At 37.9% G+C, this 27,255-nt stretch overlaps 2 protein-coding genes across 2 annotated transcripts; one reads left to right on the top strand and one right to left on the bottom strand.

The window, feature by feature from the left end:
• Positions 1–205: 205 nt before the first annotated feature.
• LOC121406226 lies at positions 206–13,817 on the bottom strand. The gene is made up of 11 exons (XM_041597249.1): positions 13,731–13,817; positions 12,463–12,682; positions 11,799–11,932; positions 9,291–11,480; positions 7,862–8,026; positions 6,747–6,941; positions 4,973–5,153; positions 4,122–4,237; positions 3,268–3,399; positions 2,395–2,497; positions 206–1,975 (listed from the first exon to the last, which is right to left on the bottom strand). The coding sequence occupies exons 2-11, from the start codon at positions 12,609–12,611 to the stop codon at positions 763–765; spliced, it is 4,578 nt and encodes a 1,525-aa protein (XP_041453183.1). The 5' UTR covers positions 12,612–12,682; positions 13,731–13,817; the 3' UTR covers positions 206–762.
• A 4,875-nt stretch (positions 13,818–18,692) lies between these two features.
• Positions 18,693–24,885, top strand: LOC121406006. Its single transcript, XM_041597003.1, has 4 exons — positions 18,693–19,519; positions 22,148–22,297; positions 22,646–23,731; positions 24,570–24,885. The coding sequence occupies exons 1-4, from the start codon at positions 19,318–19,320 to the stop codon at positions 24,704–24,706; spliced, it is 1,575 nt and encodes a 524-aa protein (XP_041452937.1). The 5' UTR covers positions 18,693–19,317; the 3' UTR covers positions 24,707–24,885.
• Positions 24,886–27,255: the final 2,370 nt, after the last annotated feature.

Raw genomic sequence — 27,255 nt, 5'->3', positions numbered from 1 at the left:
AAGGAGGAGGAGATGAGGAGGAAGAAGAAGAAGGAGGAGGAGGAAGAGGAAGAAGAACAGGGAGAAGAGAAGAAGAAGAAGGAGGAGGAGGAAGAGGAAGAAGAACAGGGAGAAGAGAAGAAGGAGGAGGAGGAGGAGAGGAAGAAAAAAGAGAAGGAAAGAAAGTGAGAAGGATAAAAAAAAAATCATATCGAGAGGGGCAAAATGAAGAAAAAAGATACATTAAAGCCTGCATGTGAGCTAGGGGGAAATTATATAAAATTTCTAAATGCTTCATACTTGAAACATCAAAGTGTTCTATTGGATACAAAATGCAGAAAGAAACACACCTGCAAGACACAAATAAACATTTTGTAACATAATACGGGCCTATTGCAGAATCACAGACAATCCCGACCCAACCACCCCACCAATCTACCATATTGAACACTGATTGGTCAACTGTCGGAGTAATCCGATGACGTCTGCCGACTTTCGTCCAATGGAAGCCGTTGTCAGGAAATCATCTGGATCGCGGATTTGCTACCGAATTGTTGACCATCGTGTTTCAATACTATCATTGCCATTCGTTGCAGTGGCAACCACCTGTCTGCCGGAATTCTCGTCTATTACAGAGTGATATCAGATAATGATAATTACGAATAGCGTCAGTACTCTCTTGCTCGCTCTTTCATCTGAGAGCTTGATCTCGAACAATCTCTGTCCGATGCTTCAGGAGAACAAGAACTTGAGGATTCCATGTGGGAAACAAGATTAAAAATATCAGGCAGTTCCTAACTCAGAATGGGATTTGACATGTTTTGGATAAGTCTTCCTGCGTTTGTGATACCGTTCAAGGATCGCATGCTCCTTGGTTGGCCCAAACATACTAGATGTTCTCTGCACCGCCGGAGGTAATGGCAGTCTGGATGGGCTTACAGGAAGCGGCGGCGACGGCGGAAGTCGTACACGAATTCCTAGGGGTAAGGGAGTCTTCGGCGACCAGGTTGGTCTGCGCCGCAGTGAGCTCGTATCTGGAACGGAACGGCTTAGGACATCACCATTGTTAAGTCGCTCAGGAATGCAACTCGCAGATGGGCTACAAGAATCAGGTTCAAAGTGGAACATTGGGTGTTTTTCAGAGGCGCGTGGTAGTTCATCCGACAACGACCTTGAACACAAAAGGGTCGAGTTCGAATTTCCATAGATCAACGATGGGTCGATCACCGCTTGCTTTTCCCGTGCCAATGGCGACCCTTTGAACACCGAAAAGGAATTTGCGATTTCGAAATCACGGACATCATCGGTCGAGATCTCCAGGAAGGAGTCGTCGTCGTTACCGACGATGGATGACGAATTTAGGTCACACGGAGCGCATGATGAAACATTGCTGTAGTCCCATGAACAGTTATTCATGTTGTGATTTACCGATAGCTTACGTGCTTTGCTTTCATCATGACCTTGAAGACTTTCGAAAGAACTGTTGACATGTCTCACGTTGCAGTTCACCTGCAACCGACTGCTTCCTCCCGCGTCCTGATCAGAGAGGCTTTCAGAGGAAGTGCTAATGTCAGTGTAGGAGTCAGAATTGTCTGACTCCACATTGTTCCAAGCTAGTGTATTTGAGTTGTTCTGATTCCTCTGCTCTTTCATTTCTGTCGTCAACGTCTTCACCTGCTTCGGTGTCGGGAAACCCATCCTCTCAACATTCGCCGCTGTCGATTTCGTCATCCTCTTGACAAAAGACTTAAACCTGCCTTTTCCAGAAGGTTCGAGCTTCTCTGTTGACTCCGTTTTCCCGATCTTCTTCTCTGGTTGCTTCTTGCCGAATTGGGGAGGTCGGAAGCTTAGGAGCGGCTTTGTGTCTTCCTCTTCTTCCTCGGCGTCGCTATCAGCATAGGGCGTGATTTCGGATTGGGGCAAAATCTTTGCGAGGAGTTTTTCGGCCGGAGCATCGTCGAGTTCCAACTTCTGTTTCATTTTTCTCTTCTTCATCCTGAAGCAAAATAGAAATATATTATTTCAAAATGAAAGAAAAGACAGGTAATCTTACGTTGGTCTATTAATGCGCCATCAGACTTCTCAACGCATTTTTTTTTTGGGGGGGGGGGGGTTCGTTATCTGAACACACCGATGGAGCGGGACTGGGTTAGTCCAAGGTACGAAAGCAAATACTGGTATTCCGGGTGCGAGTTAAAAACAGATAATTTGAGACGATGAGCATTCGGTCTCAAGGTAATACATTTTACTTTTATCATAAAACCCAAAATGTCTCAAGAGGCTTACTGGGGAAATTGCTGGTTCTCCCATCTATGAATTAAGCATTTTATCAGCAGTTTGTTTAGGTGGTTACTGGTACTGCGGGCGGTATGCAAGTGATTTCAATTTCAGATTTCCAGGGATCTAACAACTTACTTTTTATTGAAGAACAGATACATGATGAGTAACAACACGGCAGATGATAAGACGAACCACCCCAGTAGAGAAAAGACAACGGCATCACCCTTCAAATAGGGAGCTGTATATAAAAAAAGGGTTCGAAACTTCGAATGTTACAGTAACTACAGTAAGACAAACAGCAAACATGACATTTTGGAGGGGAAATGGTGATGAACAATTAAGGTTTGAAGGGGTACTCAGGGCTGGAAAATTTTACATCTAAATAAAGAGAGTAAAATTCACATAGCAAAATGATGAAAATTTCATCAAATAACAAATAACAAACTTCTTGATTTTTTTTAAATTAGCTATATTTTGTGAAAACAGTTATATGCCCATGGTCATGAATATTCATTATTGGTGGGCTGATGATGTCACATCCCAACTTTCCTTTTTCTTATGCTAGAACATGAAATCATAATTGTTTCATTATTCGATACACGTTTGCATGATATGTCTCCGTATAATAAAATAAATTGCAGCAAGGAATATCTAATGCACTCCACCAGTTGTCAATCCAATTTTTTTTAGTTCTTGGAGGAAAAAAATGAACAAATCTAATTTTCATATAATAAAATACAAAAGAACAAGTGGGTATATTACATCATCAGTTTGGTCTTTGAATATTCATGAAGACATGCTTGGAACTGTTTCACCGGAATGATGCAAAACTTTAAATATGTCATAACTTTGTTGTTCCTTGTCCGATTTTGATGAAATTTTCAGGGTTTTGTTTGTCTGATTTTTCTTTATCTCTTCAAATCATATTATTTCAGCCTGGAGCACCCCTTCAATAATCAATTAAAAATAATATGAAGTAAAATTTGTTATCATTTCTGATCAGCATACCTAAATGACATGTCACGCCCTCGGTACCAGCAGGGCACAAACAGCGGAACGAGACGTTAAAGCGTCCATCGGGCTGGTCCAGGCATACACCCTTATGATGACATGGGTTCGAGATGCAGGCTCCCGTAGGGACTTCAAATATGAAATTATATTAAGTATTTATTAATCATCCATTCCGGTGGGTGTTTCATAAAGCTGTTCGTAAGTTAAGAACGACTTTAAGAACGACTGGTAATCCTTTCTTGTGGTAAATGGTATATTCATTGGCGATGGTTAGCGCGTAAAAAAGGTTCACCAGTCGTTCTTAAAATCGCTTTTAACTTACGAACAGCTTTATGAAACGGGCCCCGTGTATATACAATTGCTATATCGTATAATATTTATTGAAAACTAATGTATGATACAGTGAGATTTTGAACTTTATTCAGTTAAATTTAAGTAACAAAAATCTTTTTCCCGATTTCATTATAGCGATATGTTTTGACAGGACTGCGAGAATCTAAATTATACATTGGTCCTATAGAACATTTTATGCAGATATCTCTTTTTTATTCAATTTTGTAAGTGTAAAATATTTGCATTTGAATTATGTGCCACTGGATAAAACAAAAAAACCCCGCTATTTTACAGCATGGTATTTGGAACGGGCCACGCCTATTTATAAAGCCCTTCCTCCCCTAAATGAATAACTAATAAATAAAAGATATGTATTCATAGATTTATGGAAATTAATACAAGAAAAATATCATGAATATTAGATAAGAAAAATAGAATATGTAAAGGAATTGACTAAGGAATAATTAAAAATTAGTTTGGTTTATTTATTCTATCAAAAGTTTAGATAGCAATCTTACCTGTTTTCCCTTTATTGTTTGCCCCACTGCTTCCACCATAAATGACAATACAATGGTAGCTACCTTCAGTTGGTTCATCTTCAGTAACCACAAGAGTCGTCCCCTCAATACGATATCTTTGGAACAACAATTTGTAGATAGTTTTGAGCTAAATGTGACGTGACATGTTCACATGATGAAGTTCTTATATAAAGCTAGCTAACAAATTTATAACATACCGGTATAAAATAAAAATGTAAATATAGAAAATTAAATTAATACATATTTAAGGATAAGCCACCAAGTTATCACATAAACCTATAATTTCAACACACCGCTCCCCCCCCCCATCCAAAGTACTTGATTTAACCATGTTAAATTAGAAATTCATCTGGAAAGAGGTGCTGGAAAAACCCTGAAAGAGAGGTTAAAACGGTCCCTCCCTTGTCCCCCTTCCCCGTCTGAATATGGACATTTTTGTTAGTGTTTAGTTGAATTGAATTTATTGCCAAATATATCACTGTCAGGTATAATTAAATGGAATAGTACATCACATATAAACAAAACATTTTGTAATTGGAACTAACATAATAGCAAGATGCTAATCGAGGTTAGCCCCAAACAATCTCATTATCATATAGTTTAAACAATAATTTTAACTAAATCTCAATATTGTAGATCAAATTCAGTACTAATTCTACTTATTACTGTTGCAGAAAATTGCGATCATTTGTAATGAACATCTTTACACTAGTTACAAGAAAAATATCTTAAATATTCACAAAATCTTTATACAGAATTATTTGTTTTCAGGCCGTATTTACCATACCAAAGTAATTATAATTATATATTATAAAAAGTCTTCAACCTACTTGGAGCCTCTTTCATGCGTCATAGCATGGGTGATTTTCTGACCAGACGGACTCGTCCAGTATAACTCCATGGGTAGATGGGAACGACTTTCATCGAGATGGCATTTGATCCGTTTGGTATGGTGGTGATGGTCGTGATCAGACCGTCTCGTGGTTCCGCCCGAATCGAAGCCATTCTCTACTTGAGAAGAGAGACAAGGAATAAAAATCTTTATTTATTTATTTATTTATTTTTTGTTTGGCGTCACCTGTGCCTGGGAGGTGAAAAACAAACTGAATCACTGACCCGCAGGTCTCTCCTCCCGATATGACTGATTGGGGGGAGTGCAGGTGGACCACTACACCGGGGTTTCCCTCTACTCTTATAAGAATAGTGCAGTGGGTTCTTAACATACGTGCAAAGGTGGTGACTCTCCTCTACACGGAGCCTCCATGTAACGTCCTATCCGAGGGACGGATTAAACGTCCTATCCGATTGTAATGTCGTAAGATATCATAGGATGAATTACATTTCTCTGAAGTACAGTCCTTACAAAAGATAAGTAAATATCATTGAGGGCACATAAGCACATTGCATTGTGTCTCAACATCCAAGTAAATCCAAGTAAGTAAGTAAGTAGAATTAACGTTGAGGAATAAAGTTGCCTGATATGGTGGATGATTAGTGATATTTCCTGACAGATAATCGACTGGTATAATATTGACCTCGCAATTCATAAATGCTCCCAACCTAAGAACCTATAAAGCAAAGTTCAAGATAGAATTTGTGTGCTTTTATTCAGCAAATACACAAACGATTATTAGATCTTTACAATTGTTTCTATCAAAGCACAGTGAACATTTTAGAAAAAGATTAAAATAATAATAATAATATAGGATATTTATATTGCGCACATTTCCACCTTGTTAGGTGCTCAAGGCTCTCCTATATTACCCGGCGAAGCTAGGCGTTCATAGCGCACACATATTTTTTGAAGTCAATATTTAATTTTGTATATAGTGTAAATACATTTGTGTTACAGTGTTTATATCTATATAATTTCATAGAATTTTGCTGATTATTTTACTCTATTTGTGTTTTGATAGGGGGTCTACATTTTACAAGCTCTGCTTTTTAGTAGGCCCCTCCACTTTTTTTCATTTCATTGCTACGTTTCAATCCTGCATATGTTATGCATTTTTTCATTGTATAAATGATTACGAAATGTACTTTGATGATTTTGGAATATGAACATATCAATAAATAAATAAATAAAATAAAAAATAAATGATGCATATAATTATCATCAATGTTATTTATAATTATGTATTGGAAGATGTCTGACATTGTGTTTTATTGTAACATTCATGAAAATATTATGTTTCAAAGTTCTATTTGTTATATATATTTTATTTTTGTATATGAATTGAAGTTGTCAGTAAAACTACAGCTTCTTAAGGAATTACTTCCTACCGGTACCCATTTACCTCACCTGGGTCGAGTGCAGCACATCGTGGATCAGTTTCTTGCTGAAGGAAATTACGCCATGGCTGGGATTCGAACCCACGACCCTCTGTTTCAAAGTCCGAAGACTAATCCACGGGGCCACAACGCTCCACATGATGATTAAAATGATTTCATGGGCCTTTTAGATAATAATGTAGCCTAATGGTAAGCCCCCGATTATCAAAATCCTAATACATTGATTTATTTTGAAATGTTTATGTAGATAGCAAAGGCGCATCTTTGTCAATAACATTTTCTTTTAGAGCTTGATTTAAAATCTAGCATTACCATTGGCATAATTGTCGCATGCACGAAGCCTGCAGTCCCGTGTCTCCTCCCTTTCTCCAATGCAACCGGGCTCCTGGTCCGGATCGTGGAGGCAAGATCGCTCCCGACGACTGAGACCGCTCCCGCAAGAGGCTGAACACACGCTCCATTCCGACCAGTCACTCCATTCCGACAAGGAGACCTTTACTTCTACTGCTGTATGGCGTAAATACCGGGGGGGGGGGTAAATACAGACTGTTAGTGTTGTATGTTGGATAGCTAGTGACTACAGGCAAGGTTATAATATCCAAATAAACGGTGATTTTCATTCGTTTGCTTCCGAAAAGATGGGCGGGAACTTAGGAGAATTATGACAGGGAAAAGACAATGTTCAGAATACCGATTTGTGACAATCATAGCGACGTCACATCTCTGATAGAAATGACAAAATTTATGACAAAAGTTATGACAGTGTTCCAGAATACCACCCCAGGCTTTGAGAAAGTATTGGTGTATATGTGTTTTACATCCTACTTTAAATACGTAAGTAAATCTCGACAACCGTGACAACGCCTATATTTGGTTCATCCCCAATCTGAACCAAAATCTAAGCGCTGTGTTGCACAGACCGGTTGCAGTACTGGTACAGACCACAAAGACTAATTCGTTCGTATATACCCCTGCCCAAGGGATATCCAGTAGCGGACCGTGACCTGGAGGAGACAAAGCATTGGGGGGGGGGGGCACTGCATTGTTTGTGAACAATGCTGTGCCCCCCAATGCTTTGTCTCCTCCGGGTCACGGTCCGCCACTGGGGATAACGACGACATATTTTGACCGGGGGGGGGGGTGGTTTAATACGACGTCATATTTCGTTTTATCAGCTGAAATATGGGGTAATACGATTCATGACTCGGACCTTTCCTTTTTCTTCCCCTCTTCCATTTTATCCAAATCCAATGCCCCCACTACTTGAAAAATATTTTTCGTTGGGGTGGTTTCTCTTTACCCTCTATAGCACCTGCAAACAGAATAGCACCCCTTTGCAGATCTATGTAAGACTAAGTAGATTCCTTTACCTGTCCCCTGGAAAGGTCCTTATACAAAGGCTATACGGTGTAACACTTTATACTTACACGAGCACTTCTGCAGCGCACACTGAACCGCGTCGATCTCGAGACCGGAAGAACAGGTGTTAGTGTTAGGTCCGGTGCATGCTCGGTGTCTAGTCTTTGTGCCATGTCCACATGAATGCGAGCACTGTGACCACCTACTCCATTCTTTGGACTGAGACTGCGGTGCTACAAGAAAAAAACAGATCCTAACGATACTGAAAGATCTAAATACTGCCGATATACAATTATCTACAAAATGATGAAGGATGCCATCAAGGACAAATTGACACCATTTTGTCGTTTATCCCAATAAGTTTTGATGCAGAACGCTAAGTTATCTACAAATAGAACCAGTAAAAGGAAACTCACTCCGTGTCCATGTTTATTTGTCGAATATCTGTCGTTCGATGTTTAAAGAATGAGTACATGGATTCATGGAATCTAGGGGAAACAATCAATAAAAACTCCAAACTTGCAACGGGATGAAAAATTTAAAGATTGATGTTTTCAGTTCCTGCAAATTTGCAAATGTCTGACTTCTTTATCAATCTGCATTCGTTTCTGATACATACCATGGCACAACAAAGGCTACTGTTAATTTGGCCAGTTTGGAAAATAAAAGGTGATCGTGATCATTCACATATATAATAAGTCTTGAAACAATTAATTGTTCTGATTGAATTGAAATTATGATTTTGATGAGATATTTTTCATAACGATCCATGTCTCAATCGTCTTCGGCAGATAAGTTGTTTGGTTTGTTAAAGGACAAGTCCACCCCAACAAAAAGTTGATTTGAATAAAAAGAAAAAAAAATCCTACATCCATAACACTGAAAATTTCGTCAAAATCGGACGTAAAATAAGAAAGTTATGACATTTTAAAGTTTTTTCTTAATTTCACAAAGTATTATGCACATCCGGGTCAGTATGCAAATGAGGGAGGGAACCGATGACATCACTCACTCACTACTTATTTTCGTATTTTATTATATGAACTATTCGAATTTTCTCATCATTGTCCTATCAAACAAATTTTTATTTCTCCCTGAACATGTGGAATAATTACAATTGTTTAACATTTTATGGTTCAGTCAAGTTGGTCCTTACTGTCAAATCTGTAAAAAATCGAAATATTGTATAATTCAAACAATAAAAAACAAAATAATTAGTGAGTGAGGGACATCATCGATTTTTTCATTTGCACGTGAGTGACGTGACTAAATTGAGCATATAACTATTCTGTGAAAAAATAGGCGAAACTTTATGATGTCATATTTTGTCTTTTGATTTAAATCAATATTTTTCTGAGGTGGACTTGGCCTTTAAATATCAGGCACACTGATTCGATAAAGGGGTGTCAAAGCAGTTAAAAGTAATATAGCATTCACACGATTGCTGTTAAAAAGTCCCAAGAATGACTATGATATATTCTGGTACTCAGAACTTACCACTACCCTCTCCCGATTCTTGGTCATAGATTTCTCCCATCATCCCTTCTTCATGACCATAGCTAGAACTGTCCAGTTTTGGCAGCACTTCCGGTGGTATATCTTCAGCTGATGCAGCTTGGTTGTCTTCACTTCTAACTTCTTCTAGAGCAGACTCTTCGAGGGTCACATCATAATTCTGAGGCCGTGGCTCCTGCTCCTGGTTATCATCTGAAAGGTTGTCATATTGACGGGTTTCTGTGATACTTCCGATACGTTCCACGTTCCGTATAGGGGCATTGGTCGTTTCTTTGTTGATGTCATCACTACTGGACATTGTGTCCCCTATATTTCCTTCGCCGATTCGGTGATTCCCTCCTACTCGCTCTTCCTCGAGGATGTTCTCCTTCATCTTTTCAAATGTTTCCTCGTTCAAAGATCTGCCGTCGCTGTCTTCCATGGCTTCATTGGGAGACTGGTTGACATCGTGTTGACTGCTTGATGATTCGTAGCTATACTCCATCGGTTCAGAAGCCGATGTCTCATAGGTACTTTCTTCTCTCAACCCTCTAGACCTTCTTACCCGCGCACCACGGTTGCTTATAGCACTTTTCAACCGATCCAACCGTCCGTTATTAACAGCTTGGAAGCCCTGGGATTCCTGTTGAAAATCTGGATACTCGGCAGAAAATAAGGGAGAGTTGTCTCTAATGTCCTCTGGTTCGTTTCGCTCTTCGGCGATGATATCCTGCTGCAAGGCTTTGAACACCTGCTCCGTTTGGGGCATACCCAGTTCAGGCATAAGCCTATCATCAGTTACTTGTGCCGACATGGAATTGTCCTCTTTCACAAGAAGACGATCGCTTGCTTCAAGAACCTCTTGATCAGGTTTACTCCTGCTTGATTTTGGTTCTCCCCATGTGTCCTTAGGAACACCGGATTCCTGGCCTACATTACCTGCGTCACTGACGGTATAATCCACATTCTCATCTTCGATTTCTCCATAGTCTGTCGACACTACTTGGCTGTATTCCGCCTCAGAGTCCCACGAGACAGACCTAGTATTGACATTTGCTGAAGTCTTCGTACTTGGTATTATCCTGGATGGGTGATCTGTGAACTCGTTTTCCATTGGAGTGCTGCTCGTTGTTTCTTCCTGCGATAGACGATACCGAGATTCTTCATCTTGAAATACTTCTGGCTTGTTCTCTTTGGTATCCATTTCAGCATCATCGTCCCAATCGGTGGTTCCTACCGAATCGTACTCATATAGATCCTCTTCGCTCTCATATGCAGTCACTTCAGGATACTCTGATCGCTTTGGTGTCTGAAATCCATATCCCCTGTAAGTTGAAGATACCCTGTTATATGTTGCACCCTCACTTGCACCATAATCCCCGGCTGTCCTGGGTATCTTCGAAGCATGTCCCTGGCCTTCCGACCGGAGACGCTGATATACCATCCGGTCATTCTTCATTCTTTCACGGTTACTCATTGGTTTAACATAAATTGGAGATGTCACAGTAGTCGTCGTAGGTAGCCTTGTTGTTGCTTCCGTAGTTTGAGCAGCAGTTGTGGTTACCAAAGTGGTCTTTTCAGTTGGAGGCACTTCTGTGGTTACATGAGGTGCAATCGTTGTTTGGTCAGTCCGACTATGTGGGACAAACGGGTAATAGTTTGGTATAATTTTTGGCGGTTTCTTGTTGTGAGAGGAGGGCGATTTATACCGATGACCTTTACCAGGAGTGAGGCGATTCAGCGTTTTGATGTGACCTTGACGGAGGTCCTGAAATTTCTTCATGATTCTCCCTATGTGAAGTCTGTTTTGTTGTTGGATTGCTGATTGTTCCCGTCTCTGGTGATTTTGCTTCTCTTGCTGGTGCAAACTCTTCTGTAACTTTTGTAACTCGATGAACTCGGATTGAATCCGTTGTCGGTAGTTCACTGACTGGCCATTTTCTAATGGATCTCCACTGGGATTGCTCAAATGCCCACGCGAAGGGTAGGTGCTACCCTTTTGTTTGTGTGAAAGTTGGGGATGACTTTTCCAAGAAGATATTGGTTGCTTGTATCCCCGAGGTGTACCCGAGTCCCTGCGTGGTCTTTCAGGTCTGCGACTCAGCTGGCGAGGAGATTTATGCATTGTTTGGTGCTCTAAATACTTATTCCGCCACGTTTGACGCGGAACAATTTGTAGCACTTCTGTTTCATCTGTAATGATAATAAAACTGAAGTTTTCATTTCTTTATCGTGAATGGTTGAATCAGCAGTTCTTTCAATTGATGTTTTAAGAAAAATTCGTCTTATCTATGTGGGTCCGGCCCAGAAGTGATAGTGGAATTCATTATCATCTTTATCATTAAAGATTATCAAACAATTATCCGAAAATACTTTTTATTTCAGTTAAAACGGTAATAATATAATTCTGAATCAACACAATTACTTTGTCTCATAAATTCCAATAAATTGCCCTTACATAATTTGCCAAAAACAAGTATTTCGAAGTAATTTCCATTGCTGAATAATTACCTTGTTCCGGAATGGACACATGAAGAACTGTTTTTATCCAAGGAGTCTTTTCGTACGATGCAGTAACCATGACAACTGGGTTACCATGGAGATAGGAACTTGTAGTCAAGTGGACATCACAACTGATCTTGTTCCTAAAATTGACAAATCACACATTAATAATACTCATGATGTTATGATCATCATCATGATACACATTAAAATGATTTATGATGATAGTGGTTATGATGATACAATGATAATACAATAACAATAAAGATAATGAAAATGATTAATAAGAATTAGCTTAAGAATAACAATAATTATTTTTATATAAATAGCTAGTATAGTAATGATAATTTTTTTATAGCAATGGTAATTCATCGAATCTAAATTATGCATTTCAATGTATGATGAAATTGAATAGTGTTTAAAATAATTTATTAATAGTAAGCATAATTGGGTTATCTTTATTGCAATTGATTTACTTTCTTCTCGAATTGTAACATTTCACATTCCTACCGAATTAAGTTCATTCCTATCATGAATAAATAAGCCATCAACGTTTTGAAAGGATAAAAGGAACGGGAATATCTCAAATTTCTTGTTAATAAACAAGAAAATGAATTTAAAATGAATGAATCTGAATAAATATATCAAATCAAATTATGTTTTCATCATCCACCTGCATTTGTAGAGAGGAAAACGTTCTTCCTGCCCCCCTTGTTTGGATGCTGCAACAACCATCGTCCAACTGAGCTGGATGTTTGTTGGAGATAACGTCCTAGAATAGGCTTGTATCGTGATGGAGTGGATCACGGCTTCACCCGACATAGCACCAGATCCCGATGAGAGGGAGACGAGCCGAAGACACGGTGCCTGCTGTGAGTGGTCAGCTGCTGCTGCTTTGGATAACAGAAAGAAAAAATATAAGATCTAATTTACCTAAAGGATTTCATCATTATCATCATCACCACTGTCACTAGTTTTCATCATTATCATTGCCACTATAATCAATCATCACCATCATCATCATCGCAACTTCAACCATCATTACCATAATTTTCATCATCACCACTATACTATCATTATTACAATCATCATCATCATCTTTACCACCATCATTGCCATCAGTATCACTATCATTATTGTCGCTATCATCAGCTGTCACCGTTCATCATCACCCATCATCATCATCATCATTATCACCAACACCATCACCATTTATTAGCACTCATAATCATCATCATCACTATCGTCATTGCTATCATCATCACCATTTATTAGCACTTATCATCATCATTATCACTATCATCATCACCACCACCATTTATTAGCACTCATCATCATCATTATCACTATCATCATTACTATCATCATCACCATTTATTAGCACTTATCATCATCATTACTACGATCATCATTACTATCATTATCACCATCACCATTTATTGTCACTCATCATCATTGTAATCGTCATCATGGTCACCAAAATTTACTTATCATTATTATCACCATCATTGTCATCATCGTCATCATCACCACCACCACCACCAGTAGGATGGGAGTCGGGTGTCCGGACACTTTATCTTTTTGAAGCCTTCTTTTTTGTCTGTGGATTACACTAAAAATATGAATCCGTTACCTGTAATCATTTTCTATTTTGTTCTTTATGATATTTCCTAACATTTTGTACTAAAAATTGATGTAACTTCGCTGGTAAATTTTTCCAAATGACATTCTAAAATTGATCGTCCGGACACACAACCCGTCCGGATACACAACGTCATAATCGTCGTCACCATTTTCACGATTGTCATCATCCTCATCATTACCACTACCATCACCACCACCACCATGCATCACTATTTTACCACTAAAAAGTTAGAACCTACTGCCATTATCCGATTCAACATTAACGATCACCATCTTCATCCACAACACTCAACTTACCATTAGCAAGCTGGGCATTGAAGCACTTCCACCCGCTATCCTTGGTCCCATTTTCTTGGGTAGTCTGCCCTCCATTTACCCCTCCTGCGCAGCCAGACAAACGCACCGCTAAAATAAAAGCAACAATGTAAAAATTTGACCAAAAACAGACAAAATACTGCATCTCGCCGACCTAAAAAACATGAATTCAGCGATATGATGGGAGTAATCCCAAATTCCGTTTCCATGATTTCCAACAAAATTTTGAGAAAAAGACTACTTGCGCGCCTTTTATATTGCAAGGGCGCGCATTGATCTTGCGCGTTACTAGCAGGGCGCTTGACCCATTTTTTTTTTCAGGGAGGCGAGGGCGAGGGGCGGCGCGGCCCGGAACAGATATCGGAAGGGGATATAGGGAAAAGGTGCCCCGGGTGCCAACTTAAGGGGTCGCAAAATTTTAAAGAAAGTAAAACGATTAAAAAAAAATTGAACACTTGAATATATGACAACGTAAGGAGCAATCAATAGACAGTTCGATTAGAGTGTTCGTCTCGGCCGCGAAATAAAAGGGAGATTTCTCTCACTCGGCGACGTACGGAGGATTCTTTTTTATTTGATTTGATTTATTTGCCAAGTCTATATACACATAAATTTCAAGCATATCAAGGTATACATGGTATATCGATTCATAAAGCTTGACAGGATGAACCCATGAAAGCTCAAGAGCTTATTTCCAATGGGGTCCTAAATAGTAAAATCACACTTTATAGTAATGAATAGCAAAACGTATATACACATTATTGAAATTAATATCAATCAAAAAGCAAAATAAATGAAATAGAGAATTCATATACATGTAGAAAACAGAAGTAAGAAGACATAAAAAAAGGAGAAGAAAAAGAAAAGGAGGAAAAACAGCAGAAGGGAAGAAGACTTTTTTTGACTTTTCAAAGTAAAACTTTATTTACATTACATATAATAAATAATACAAATAAAAATATACAGACATTGATGCACTTAATATGTCAAGTGTTTGTGAGCTAAACAATAAACAAAACAATCAATAAGTAATACATAAAGCGGAAGACATTAAACAATTCATGAACAAGCAATAAATTTAACAATAGAAAACAAGAATTTTTTTTAAAATGTACTGAATACTGACGACAGATGATTACAGAACTACAGTATCATCAGTATTTAAAACGATTTTACTGTGGGGAGTTATTAATTTCCATAAAGAGCTTTGCTCAAAAAAATCAATCACAAAATACCGAAGGAGGTACACAAAATTTTAGGCATAACATAAAAATAATAGCAAAGAAAATATGTGATCACGTCAAAACAATTAAATCAACCATGTGAGACTATCGTTATCCAAAAGAAAGAGTACATTATTGGGTGACCATGTTTTAAGAAATAAAGCCAAATTGCTTTGTAATTTGTGGAATTCATAATCAATAATGACTCTGTTTTTAATTCTAAATTTCCAAAACGGAAGCGGATCAAAAAAACGAGAGGTTCGATAAAGCCAATATAATGTGCTTTTAAGGGAAGAAGAAGAAGAACGAAAAGAAAAAGAAGGATATAGGAAGATGATCAAGGAGGGGAATAAGCTAAAAGAGATAAGAGAGAAAGAAAATAAAAGAATGATAAAAAAAAGTGAGAAAAGTAAGAAGGAGCAAAAAGAGGAAAAGAATATGGAGAAGGGAAGAAGAAAAAAGAAGAAACGAAGAAGATTAAGAAGGGGCAGGAAGATTAGGAGGAGTAATAAGAAGGGTATGAGAAAGAAGGAAAGGAAATTCGAGAGCAAAATAATGATATCTATTTATTTATTTATTTTGTTTCATTTATTTTATACTGCAGGGTAGGCCTGTTGGGGCCCGTTGCAGAAAGAGTTGCAATCGATCGCAACTCTAAAAATCAAGCGCAACTTGATTTTCAACCAAAGTTTTCAACCAATCAACAGCACGTATTTGGGACTTGCGATTGATTTTTTGACTTGCGTTTAAACGCAACTCTTTCTACAACGGGCCCAGTTCTTAAAACTGCTTTACAAAGGCGCCCTGCAGATATTGAAAATGCCCGTCGAATGACAAAGTACAGCTGGGATATCTTTGTCGAAAACAGCAATCATCTGGACGTGGTGAACGTAAACACTCTATAATTGTATGATGGAGCGCAATTTAAAACACTTTAGCGGTAGGTCTATTGGGATTCGGCAGGGAGGGGTGTATAAAGGCCCATTGGCGGCGGAAGCCAAACAATTTAGGCGGTGTCCACCTGAAATTTTGGGATGGACACATGTACAAAATTGGACAAACGCCCCAAAAAATTTTGACAAGCAAAAAAAAAAAAAAGAGCATCAACCAAAATTTTAGGGGGGACAACATACGTTTCAGGGGGGTCCACGTGAATTAGGGGGGGACACGCAGGAAAAAAATGACAAGCAAAAAAAAAATTATCAAAAAAAAATTTAGGGGGGGGGGGAACCGTCCCCCCCATCGAAAATTTAGGGGGGACACGTCCCCCGCTTCCCCCGCCTATGTAAAGGCCACCGCACACCTTAGTATTGGTCTACGACCCGATTTCAGATTAAAATGTAGTAGAATTTGAAGCTAATATTGAGACTTGGAATTTCTTACTCTGTAATGTTCTAAATCATCGTATGAATACCCATGTTCAAATCTGTGACTATGCTATCATCCTTCTTAGAATAAAAGCGAATTTAATATTTAGTCGTAATGACGCCATAGCAGTCGTACGATTGGCTACGATTTGAAACTAATATGGCCTTTACTCCAAAATAAAGGCTTGCAATCTTTGAAAATGGTTCTATTAGTATTCTTTCAATTCATTTTAACCTCAAATAAAATGACCTTGATGTTCCATTCACATTTTGAGAAAATGTGCAAAATGCGATTTGTTCCAAAATCGGATCGTGAACGGTCGTAAGGTGTGCGGTGGCCTTAAATGCCACGACTGTTTGCGATCAGATTTTGGAGCAAATCGCATTTTGCTCATTTTCTGAAAATGTGATCGGAACATCAGGGTCATTTTATCTGAGGTTAAACTTAATTGAAAGAATACTAATATTAACATTTTGAAAGATTGTTAAGAGCGCCTTTTCAGTTCAAACATGCTTGGAAGTGGTTTTAAGTATCCATACCAACAGATTACTGAGTGACTTCATAGTATACCATCTACACAATCATGCACTGGATACAACCTTTTGTATATGATGGTGGGCCCCAAGTCTGCGCACCTAACAATTTGAATTAAGATTTAATATGAAGTCCTTCTTATTTCACAAAATCTTTCAATTAATAATGTTCCTTATATTATTATGAGTAAGTGTACCAAATTTCTCATGAAAAAAATGAAAGAAAATATAGGATTTTCTTGAAAAAACCTCGGGCTGTCATTTTCAGATTGAAAAAAAAATGGTACCCCATGTCTGCGCACTCATTCACTTTGCACACGATTCAGGGATTTTGTTGAGAAAGGCTGCATTTTGAGGCCGTCACATGAAATGCCCGAAATTCGTTATTTTCCCATCATTTTGAGTCAGATTTTTTTATGAATACCTGTCCATGCATTACCACATGTAGGAATTTATAGGGACCAAAATGTTATTACCTTCACGCTGTTGAGGAACAAAATTTTTAAGGCTATATTAGACTGTGGGATGGCCGCTAAAATTGTGAAATTTCGTGGGGCGGCAAAAGTAACCACGGTTCTTGGACATTATAATATGTAAAATATCATGTATGAATACATGCAACATGTTGCCATCGCTGAATTTTGCTCCTAAACTCAAAATACAGGGAGCGAAGTTGACGAACCATAGCTTTGCGTTTTAATGCAAAATCGATGTCATTTCATGGGGGAGTTACACATGCAGTACGAACATATTTTCAATAATATTTCATGAAATCAAATTACAATTCTCCTTCTTCAACTCTCATGACACGAACTATTTTGATCTCCGAAGGAGTTTCATTTTCCTTGTAAAATTATGATTAGTACGTGAAGGACTCTCGACCAATCAAACAACAATAAATTTTCAGTAAGGGATAATGTGTCTATTTTTCGTCGATTCTATAAACAGGCAAATTTCTGGATCAATTTGCCTCTGAGTTCAACTAAGTTTAGAATGACTTACAGCTTTATTATAATTTAATTTGTGCAGTAACTTTATATATATTTATAGGCCCTATTTTTTTTTAATTATTGACTACTTTTATCATGTCTATGGGTTGGGGCAAAACGTTTTTCACACTATAGGCCCTATCATTGATCGTGGAGAATGTGTCGTCGTATAATTTTCCAATACAAAATAAAAATAATAGAAAATGATTGGAAATTGATACAATGTATATCATACAATAGCTTGGTGAAAGCAAAACATTTGTTATGATGTTTAATTTTCTATTCCCAAAAGTTTCCTTTATCGAATTGAAATGAATTGAATCGAATGGAATTCATTTCAAAATATCACTGCCGGTTACAATTACATAAAATAGTATATCACGTACGAAAAAAACATTATTATCATAATCATATGACAGCGTCGTTGCATGTGTTACTATTAATTCTTTGTCAATCATTTATTCCAATACCAATTAAAAATACAATTTAATAATTCCAATTAGCATTGAATTAATATCATATCAAATACATGTCACTATAATGTAACACACAAAGAAAGCGTAACACATTCATATTTATTGTGGATGGAAACAGGTACAGGAGAACAAGTCTTCCGCCACTGAATAGATGAATGAAAATCAAAATTGTGGGCCTTTAAATCATTTTTCCATTTTCAGCAAATCTTTGCTCTTTCGCATATTGTCTACTGTGGATTAAAGACAGGTTACCTAGCGTGGTTGAAAGTGGATAAAAGAAGCAAATATATCCTTCCCTATCGCCTATTCAAATGTTTCTCTCCGGACATGCATGCGTGATTCTCTTTTATACTTAATCATTGAATAACTGCAGGTCGCCGGCGAAGCACGAACTTTGTTGATTTTACACTGCAACAGAAATATGTATATAATGTTGAAATGGATGTTTAATTTTGTCTGCAAAAACATGTAATGCAACCATTTATGAGTGCACTGATATCACGGAGGCGTTCGTGCAAACGGCCGATAGCAGAAAACGACGCAATGTTGGGTCTGACAAATTTTCGTCTCGTTTCGTCTCCAGCGTACGTATAGCCTGTAATCTCGTCTACCTGTTTGGATGCCTGATTAGTGCTGAGCTGCAATTGAATGTTTATTTCTTACCAGTACAGATCAAAAGAATCTTTTTCATGCCGTGATCATGGCGTCCTCGGTGTTGTAAAAAAAATGGTTGCTTCCACTGTATGTTTGTGAGCTGAAGAGGATTATGTTAAGTACCATCGGAAAACATGCAGACGGTTCAAATGAAGATACTTCACGAATATGGAATCTCTAATGGTTTTAAAAATCGCGTCATATGTGTCTATACGTTCGTGGTGTCTACCAGCAAAAGGTCTTTGACATAATCATTTCCTGCAGACATTGTAGATGATTGATGAGCAGCCTTCTTTTAACTTCAGTTTGTTTTATCTGCAAAAATCATGAAAATGGCAGGTTGTGACTGCCGTTTTAATGTGCCTGCCATCAAAACATCTATAGCCCTGTTCCTACAAACATTGTATGCATTAGGAACACTCAAGTCCATTGGTGTATACGTGCCTCAATTGATGGTTGGTCTTGGTCTAACTCCAACCCATATTGGACTTAGTCTTGGATTATTTGGTGCCTTTGCGTTCATCCCAGGTAAGCTAGTATTTGGTTGGTTTTGTATAGGTGCCCCAAATCTTTCCAATTTTTATGAGATATTTGGCACACCGGAACATCTTCAACTGGAATAAGAATAAACTCGTGTTTAATCTTAAGTTAAACTTTAGGTGCGCAGACGTGGGGCCCCCCTTCAGAAAATAGACTGGTGCATCAAGGGGGTATGGGCGCTTTCGCCGGGAGTCACTTCATTTGGGCACAAAAACGCACTTGAAAAAAAAGCAAAATAAAAGAAAATAATTGAAAAACTGTGCAAAAAGACATTTTTTAAAGCTCGGTCGCTTTGCTTCTATGCGTGAATCATTTCCTCTGTGTTTGCCCCTGGCGTCAAATTGTTTAGATACGCCAATGAAATTGGTGTCAGTTTTAACACCGCAGTTTTCACAGTGTATGTTTGCCCCTGGCGTCAAATTGTTTAGATACGCCAATGAAAATAAATCCTGTGAAAAGGACGGTGTTTGTCTCCTTGCTTGTTTTTAATTTTGTAATCATTCAAATAAAAATGTAAAATACAATTTATGCAATATGTTTATACATGTATACAAAATATACATGAAGGAAACGTAGTGTTAACAAGGAAATAGTAATATATTAAGATATACAAAACAGGAAATGTATTTTTTAACAAATATGTAATTAGTGAATGCAGGAGATCGCCCCCGTGAGCGGTTGAGCTTAAAATTGATGGCGGCCTCACCCCGGTGGCCTCATAAAAAGACATTCGTGATATGATACTGATGCAGTGGGTGCCTGTAGGTGTGGGTGTCTGTGCTGTAGACGGTCGACAGCAGTTAGATTAAACAACAGCAATAAGTAGCAATTCATATGTAAATAATTATGGGAGCAATAATGTTACTTTGGAGTATTGGATGGATATGAGTGTATGATGGTGACTTTTAAAGGACAAGTCCCCCCAACAAAAACTTGATTTTAATAAAAAGAGAAAAATTCAGGAAGCACAACACTGAAAATTCATCAAAATCGGGTGTAAATTAAAAAAGTTATGGCATTTTAAATTTTCGCTTATTTTCAACAAAATAGTTATATGAACGAGCCAGTTACATCCAAATGAGAGAGTTGATGACATCACTCACTCACTATTTCTTTTGTATTTTATTATATGAAATATGAAATATTTTGATTTTCTCGTCATTGTCATGTAAAATGAAGTTTCATTCCTCCCTAAACACGTGGAATTCCATTAATTTAACATTTTGTGCTTCAGGCAAGGAGGTCCTAATTGTCAAATTTGTAAAAATTGAAAAGTTGTATAATTCAAACAATAAAAAAAAGAAATAGTGAGTGAGTGACATCATCGACTCTCATTTGGATGTAACTGGCTCGTTCATATAACTATTTTGTTGAAAATAAGCGAAACTTTGAAATGTCATAACTTTCTTATTTTACATCCGATTTTGATGAATTTTCAGCATTGTGCTTGTCTGATTTTTCTCTATTGATTCAAATCAACATTTGTCTGAGGTGGACTTGACCTTTAAAGAGTAAGCCTATAATACCCTAGGTAGATATACCGTTGTTATTATTATTATTACTAACATGATTAATATTCTATGAAAGACCATCCAATGTCTGTACCATGATGTCAAATGAATTTAGAAATTATTAATTGTACTATGTGAGATGAAATTTTCAGATTTACACAATTAGGGTATACGTTCATTTTCAATTGGTCTAATGCCAATTCGTCCAATTGTCAAGTCGTCTCTACCATCAGCTCGTCCCATGGTCTAATTGCTATTTCGTCCACTCGCCATTTGGTCCAAGAAGCAGTTGGTCCAGTAGCCATTTAAACCTTGTACCATTTGGTCTAATTGAAATAAAGTGTTTAATTGGGGGAAGTGAATGAAAAAATGGGTATTACACCAACGAGACCAACTGGTCATGAGACGAGATGGTCATAGACGCACTGGTGATTAGACGAAGTAATGATTGGACTAAATGGTTATTAGATAAAATGGTTGTTGGACAAAATATTCATGGACAGAATGGCATTAGACTAAATGAAGGTAGACTACGTGATGAGTGGACGAGTTGGCAATAGACGAATTGGCAATTCACCGTAAGGGTATTGGCAAGATATGAGATAAAGAAAAGGCTGGCCATAGCGTTGTCTAAAAAAATCAGATGTAAGAGCCCCTTGAATTAAAGTCCAATCTATTCAATTCGTGAGAGTGATGAAACATTTAAAGCGGCAACGAACCAGCAGCCCGTAATAGCGCCACCTCAAATCCTAAACTATCCACATCTTGCCAGCATAATACAACATTCTTAGTAGGGTAATCTTGGCAAATAGGCCCACTTAAAAGATAACACCCTAATTCACGGCTCAATAAATTCATATCGCAATAATTATGTTACCTGGTATTAAAAAAGTACTTTCCTCTCAAAAACATTTTGGTTTTTCGTATGATCAAAATCATAGGCTAATTCATTCTCTGTATCATTGATGATTATCTCAAAATGTGTGGTTTTAAGGACTAATTATTTATAACACAAGGTCAATGGGAGACCATTCAAAGTGTTGGTCAGTTCACTCGTCCTTTAAAGTTTTTTGCCGATTCTTTGACTTTTTTCCCCTGTCTACAGGTCCATTTATAACCTATTTCTACCAGCGTCTAAGTGGTGGATCCCGGTGGTTTCTTGTTATGATAGGGGCGGTTCTATGCCCATTGGCCCTCATTGCAGGCGGCTTTGTGACCAACGCCTATCAGTTAGCCTTCTGCCTCTCAGCTGCAGGTGAGATTTTTTTTCCGGGGGAGGGGTCTTTATTTTGTCGAATTTTATCTTTTTTTTACCGCGATATACGCCCAAACGATGTTGCAATAAGATATATGTGGTAGCACGAAAACATACTAGACAACGAGATTTTTTCAGAAAATTAATCTTTCAATTTGAAATTATTCCAACGCCTTTGGACTGGGAAGTTATTTCACGGCGTATATTGACATTCCAAGTAAAATTGTAAATAATGTTTGCTCCAAGAAACTTTCATTTTTGTTTCTGTTCAACACGACATCCTTATGCACTAAAAAGGGGGAATTGTTACAGCATTTATTATCTTTTGTTTTCCTTTCTGAATTATAGGGTTTGGATCCAACATCCTTTCCATCGCAATCGTCATCACGCTCCGGAAACAATGCAACGAAAACTTTGGGATCTACTACGGCATCGGCAAGGCCGGATACGCCTTCGGTATGGCCCTTGTGCCTCTGGTTGCGGATTATCTGATGGATCTGTACGGCTGGAGGGGTTCCATCATGATGATCGGTGCTCTCATGGCCAACGTAATCCCTTTTACCATGATGGTGGATATCAACGTAGAGGGCGCCGTAAACGAACCTCAGGTGGATGCTTCTGAAGATCAACGTGTGCAGATGGAAAGTGAAGACACTGAAGACATTGACAGTGGTAGTTCAGGATTGATGAGTGATGCGTCGAATCGAGGTTCTGAGGTCGGGGCGTCTGGGAGCGTCCACAGCCCTGACCATCATGGCAGTAATGGAGACGGCAATATCAATGAGCATGAGAACGAACCCTATGATGAAGTCGACAATGAAGAGGCAATTAGCGACGAAACAAGATTGCTAGGGGAGTCGCCTATTCGGCGAAGGCAAACTCCGGTATCAGATAATCTTCGGAGGACTAGTAGCGCCACAACGCGGACGAAAAGTACGGAAATGTACGAAAACGCTTGTACGACTCTCAAGAATTCTGTGTTCAACCGTGATCGCTGGCTGATCCATTTAATGTTCGTCACCTTCGTCTATTCCATGGTGAATGGAACTTGGAACGGCTTCTTGATTCCTCGCGCGGTCGAACGAGGCTTCCTTACAACAGTAGCCGTGTCATTTGCCTATTCCGCAGCGGTAGGGGCATTCATTGGCCGCTTCTTCGGGGGCTTCATCTTGCGACTGAACCTCTTCTCGTCACAAGAATGGTTCCTCTTCTTGACTCTCGTCAACATCTCGTCGCTCGCGGCAGATATTATGGTGGATAGGTACGGTTTAATGATTGTGACATCGTTTGTAAGTTGCCTGACCCTTGCCGAAAGAAGTACTCTGGTCTTGGTGATCTGCACGGAGAGGGTGACCCAGTCGGAGTTTCCGGTGATCCTCGCGACGTCAGAGATTGTCTTCGGGGTCGGGACATTCATTGGAGCTTCTCTGGGAGGTTTGTGATCTTTTTTTACGAAGACAAAGGGACATTTCGGATGTTTTATCCGACAAAGTCTAATTAATCTCAGTCAAACAAATCAGGGAAATTGATAGATGTAAGAGTGGATGCGTGAATTGTGATTGTGTGCTTATGTGTGCATGTTCTTATGTTATTCAATGTAATTCCTGGCGTAAAGTCGGGAAAACATTGCTATGTATAAAACATTGATTTGGAGGCTGCACTCTACAAGCTCCGCCTTTTAGCAGCCTCCTCCATTTCCAACCTGATATGTAATAATCTTGAATGTAATATTTGTACAGGGATACTTGAAATATGTTTTGTTATTTATATGTCAAAATGTACAAAACAAACTAATTGTTGAAAATGGAAATAAACGAAATTATATGAAATATGTATTTAATGCCATACCCAACAAGCACTTAGATTTTCTTTTGGTCCTTACCATATTTCATATTGATTTTCTGATTACATAATGATAGTACATGTATGTATGAGTTTTACTCTGCATATAAAATGATTATGGCAAAATAAAACGAATCCTTAATGTTTGATTTTGAAACGCTTTCCAGGTTTTAGATTAACCAGGATTTTAACTTATTATCTTTGGATTGAAAATGTTTCATTTCATTGCAATAAAGTTTTCTTGTGTAGGATTTAGAGGTATGGTCGCTTTTGCTACCCTCTATTTGTTAAACCAAATCACGAGATAAAGTTGATTAATGAAATTGTGATTTTTTTACGTGCCTCCCCCGCCTTTACAACCTATCCGAGGCGCCCGATACTTATTGATGTGTTTACTTATTTTCTTTCTTTTGTTTTGTTTTCTTTTCAGGTTACTGCGCTTATATTTTTCAAAACTTCAACGCGTCTTATGTTTATGTCGCAGCTACAGATGCCTTTGTATTTTGCCTAATGATTCCACCAGTAGTTGCCGAAAGGATAACAAATACTAGAAGAGGAGATCGATGACGGCGAGGGTGACGAAGATGGTGACGATGTCTGTACTGGGGCGTTACTCATTTGAAAGTCCCCCATCATGCCAAATGAAATTGATGAATATAAAAAATGGTGGAGGTAACATTGATAAAGAAGACACCGATGAAGATTATTTTAGATATGATTATTATATTGAAGATGATTATGATGGTGATGAAGGAGAAGAAAAAGGAGACGAAAAGGAGACGAAGATGATGATGATGATGATGTTGTGGTGGTGATGATGTTGTGGTGATGATGATGATGATGGTGGTGGTGATGATGATGTTGTGATGATGATGATGATGATGAAGAAGAAGAAGAAGAAAAAAGGAGAGGAAAAGGAGAAATAGGATAAGAAGAAGAAAAGGAGGAAAAGAAGACGAAGACGATGGTGATGATGATAATGATGATGATGGTGATGATGATGTTGGTGATGATGATGTTGGTGATGATGATGATGTAGATGATGATGATGGTGATGATGTTGGTGATGATGTTGGTGATGATGATGATGTGATGAGGATGATGACGATGATGGTAAATGCGATGCTGAAGAAAGAGGAGGAGAAGAAGATGATAAGGAGGAGGATGTTGATGATGATGATGATTATGATGATGAGGTTGTTGGTGATGATGATGTGATGAGGATGATGACGATGATGGTAAACGCGATGCTGATGTTGATGGTCATTGATGCAGCTCAGATTTGGCCTCTGCGGATATTACTCCTATCATGAGTAGAGTTTCAATCGCTTCACAATCCATTTATAATGCAATATCATAATGCATTTATGTAAAGACCTACTTTATTTGATGAGATTAAAACTGCATTGAATATAATTTCAATAACAAAGGGTAAATTTGTTAATTAATATCAGTGTTTGTTAATAATTACAATGCAGAAAACATTAAAACTGACCGGCAACTTTAATTTCTAACAGAAATATTAGTGAAACAATATTGACTGACTTGCCGAATGTAGGGTCCCGTTTTATAATGAACAAAAACAAATTTATGTGACGGAATCTGCTACTATGGCCAATCAGATGTCACAATTTCGGTAACTTTTAACGTCTGTCGTGTTTTATGAAATGGAACCGTAATAGATGCACAATTTTCTTAAATGCAGAATGAATTGTGATATCGTGCTATAATTTTTAAGTGATTTATATTTCTTTGATTTTAAGTATTTTTTAAACTGAAATCAAACGTTAATGTGAAATAATAATTTTCTCATAAATCAGTATAATCTTATGACAACTTTATTTGTAATCACAAACTATTCTGTTGAAAATGGATGTTTATTAAAAAGATCAACCTATACAAATTTAATAAGATGTTTTGTTTAGTTTTTCATGATTTTATATCGGGAATCTGGGGCCTGTTGCATAAAACTTTTTACCCGAGAAAACTCTGGTAAAAAGTGAAAACTAAGGTTAGTCTGATTTCTGCCATTGACTTTAACACAGGGCAAAAACTCTGGTAAAAATAACCTGAGTTTTCTCAGGTAAAAAGTTTTATGCAACGGGCCCGAGGTTCACAATCCCTTCTCTATTTCACCCATTTTTCCTAATATTTTCTTTCTTTGAACTTATATTTCTCTATTTACTTTCCCATTAAATTCCTATTCTCTTCCTTCTTGTTTGCCCTCCTTTTCTTTTTCCTGTCTTCGTATTCATCTTCCATTTCTTCCACCCCAACAAATAAATAATTTGAAAAAAGGGAGAGAAAAAATCCAACAAGCAAAACACTGAAAATTTCATCAAAATCGGATGTAAAATAAGAAAGATATGACATTTTAAAGTTTCTCTTAATTTGACAAAACAGTAATATGCACATCCTGGTCGGTATGCAAATTGGCAGACTGATGACGTCACCCACTCACTATTTCTTTTGTATTTTATTATATGAAATATGAAATATTCTAATTTTCTCCTCGTCAAGTGAAACAAAGTTTTATTTCTCCCTGAACATGTGGAATTACCATTATTTTAACAGTTCATGGTTAAGTTAAGTTGGTCCTTATTATGAAATCTGTAAAAATTGAAATATTGTATTATTCAAACAATAAAAACTAAAGAAATAGTGAGTGATGGGCATCATCAACTCTCTCATTTGCATATCGCTGAGTTGTGCATTCAACTGTTTTGTGAAAAATAAGCGAAACTTGAAAATGTCATAACTTTCTTATTTTACATCCGATTTCGATGAATTTTGCAGCGTTATGTTTGTTTGATTTTTCTCTACCGATTCAAATCAACAATTTTCTGAGGTGGACTTGACCTTTGATCCTCATACACTGCCTGCATGCAAATCGCACGGAATTTACCGATTTGTATATGGCTCATAGGATACCCTGTGCATGGGCGGACATCCCAGGAAGGACAGGGGGGGCGTCTCCCCTACCCAAAATAGTAGGGGGACACAATATCAAATGTCCCCTACTATTTTCGGTCTTTTATGATGGAAAGAAAGATATCGAAATGAAACATGTATTTTGGACGCGATGACATTACTTATTGGGTGATAAAAAACTGATA

This window comes from Lytechinus variegatus, chromosome 19 (genome assembly GCF_018143015.1).
Source record: "Lytechinus variegatus isolate NC3 chromosome 19, Lvar_3.0, whole genome shotgun sequence".
Lineage (NCBI taxonomy): Eukaryota > Metazoa > Echinodermata > Echinoidea > Temnopleuroida > Toxopneustidae > Lytechinus > Lytechinus variegatus.
The sequence above is the reverse complement of the archived record's forward strand: the minus strand, read 5'-3'. Positions and strand labels throughout refer to the sequence as shown.

Excerpts from the sequence above, each read along its gene's own strand:
- LOC121406006 (XM_041597003.1), top strand. The coding sequence starts at position 19,318 with ATGAAAATGGCAGGTTGTGACTGCCGTTTTAATGTGCCTGCCATCAAA. Across the intron at positions 22,298-22,645 it reads CTTCTGCCTCTCAGCTGCAG|GGTTTGGATCCAACATCCTT; the intron begins GTGAGATTTTTT and ends TCTGAATTATAG. Across the intron at positions 23,732-24,569 it reads CATTGGAGCTTCTCTGGGAG|GTTACTGCGCTTATATTTTT; the intron begins GTTTGTGATCTT and ends TTTTCTTTTCAG.
- LOC121406226 (XM_041597249.1), bottom strand. The coding sequence starts at position 12,611 with ATGTCGGGTGAAGCCGTGATCCACTCCATCACGATACAAGCCTATTCT. Across the intron at positions 4,238-4,972 it reads ACGCATGAAAGAGGCTCCAA|ATATCGTATTGAGGGGACGA; the intron begins GTAGGTTGAAGA and ends GTTGTTCCAAAG. Across the intron at positions 1,976-2,394 it reads TATCTGTTCTTCAATAAAAA|GATGAAGAAGAGAAAAATGA; the intron begins GTAAGTTGTTAG and ends ATTTTGCTTCAG.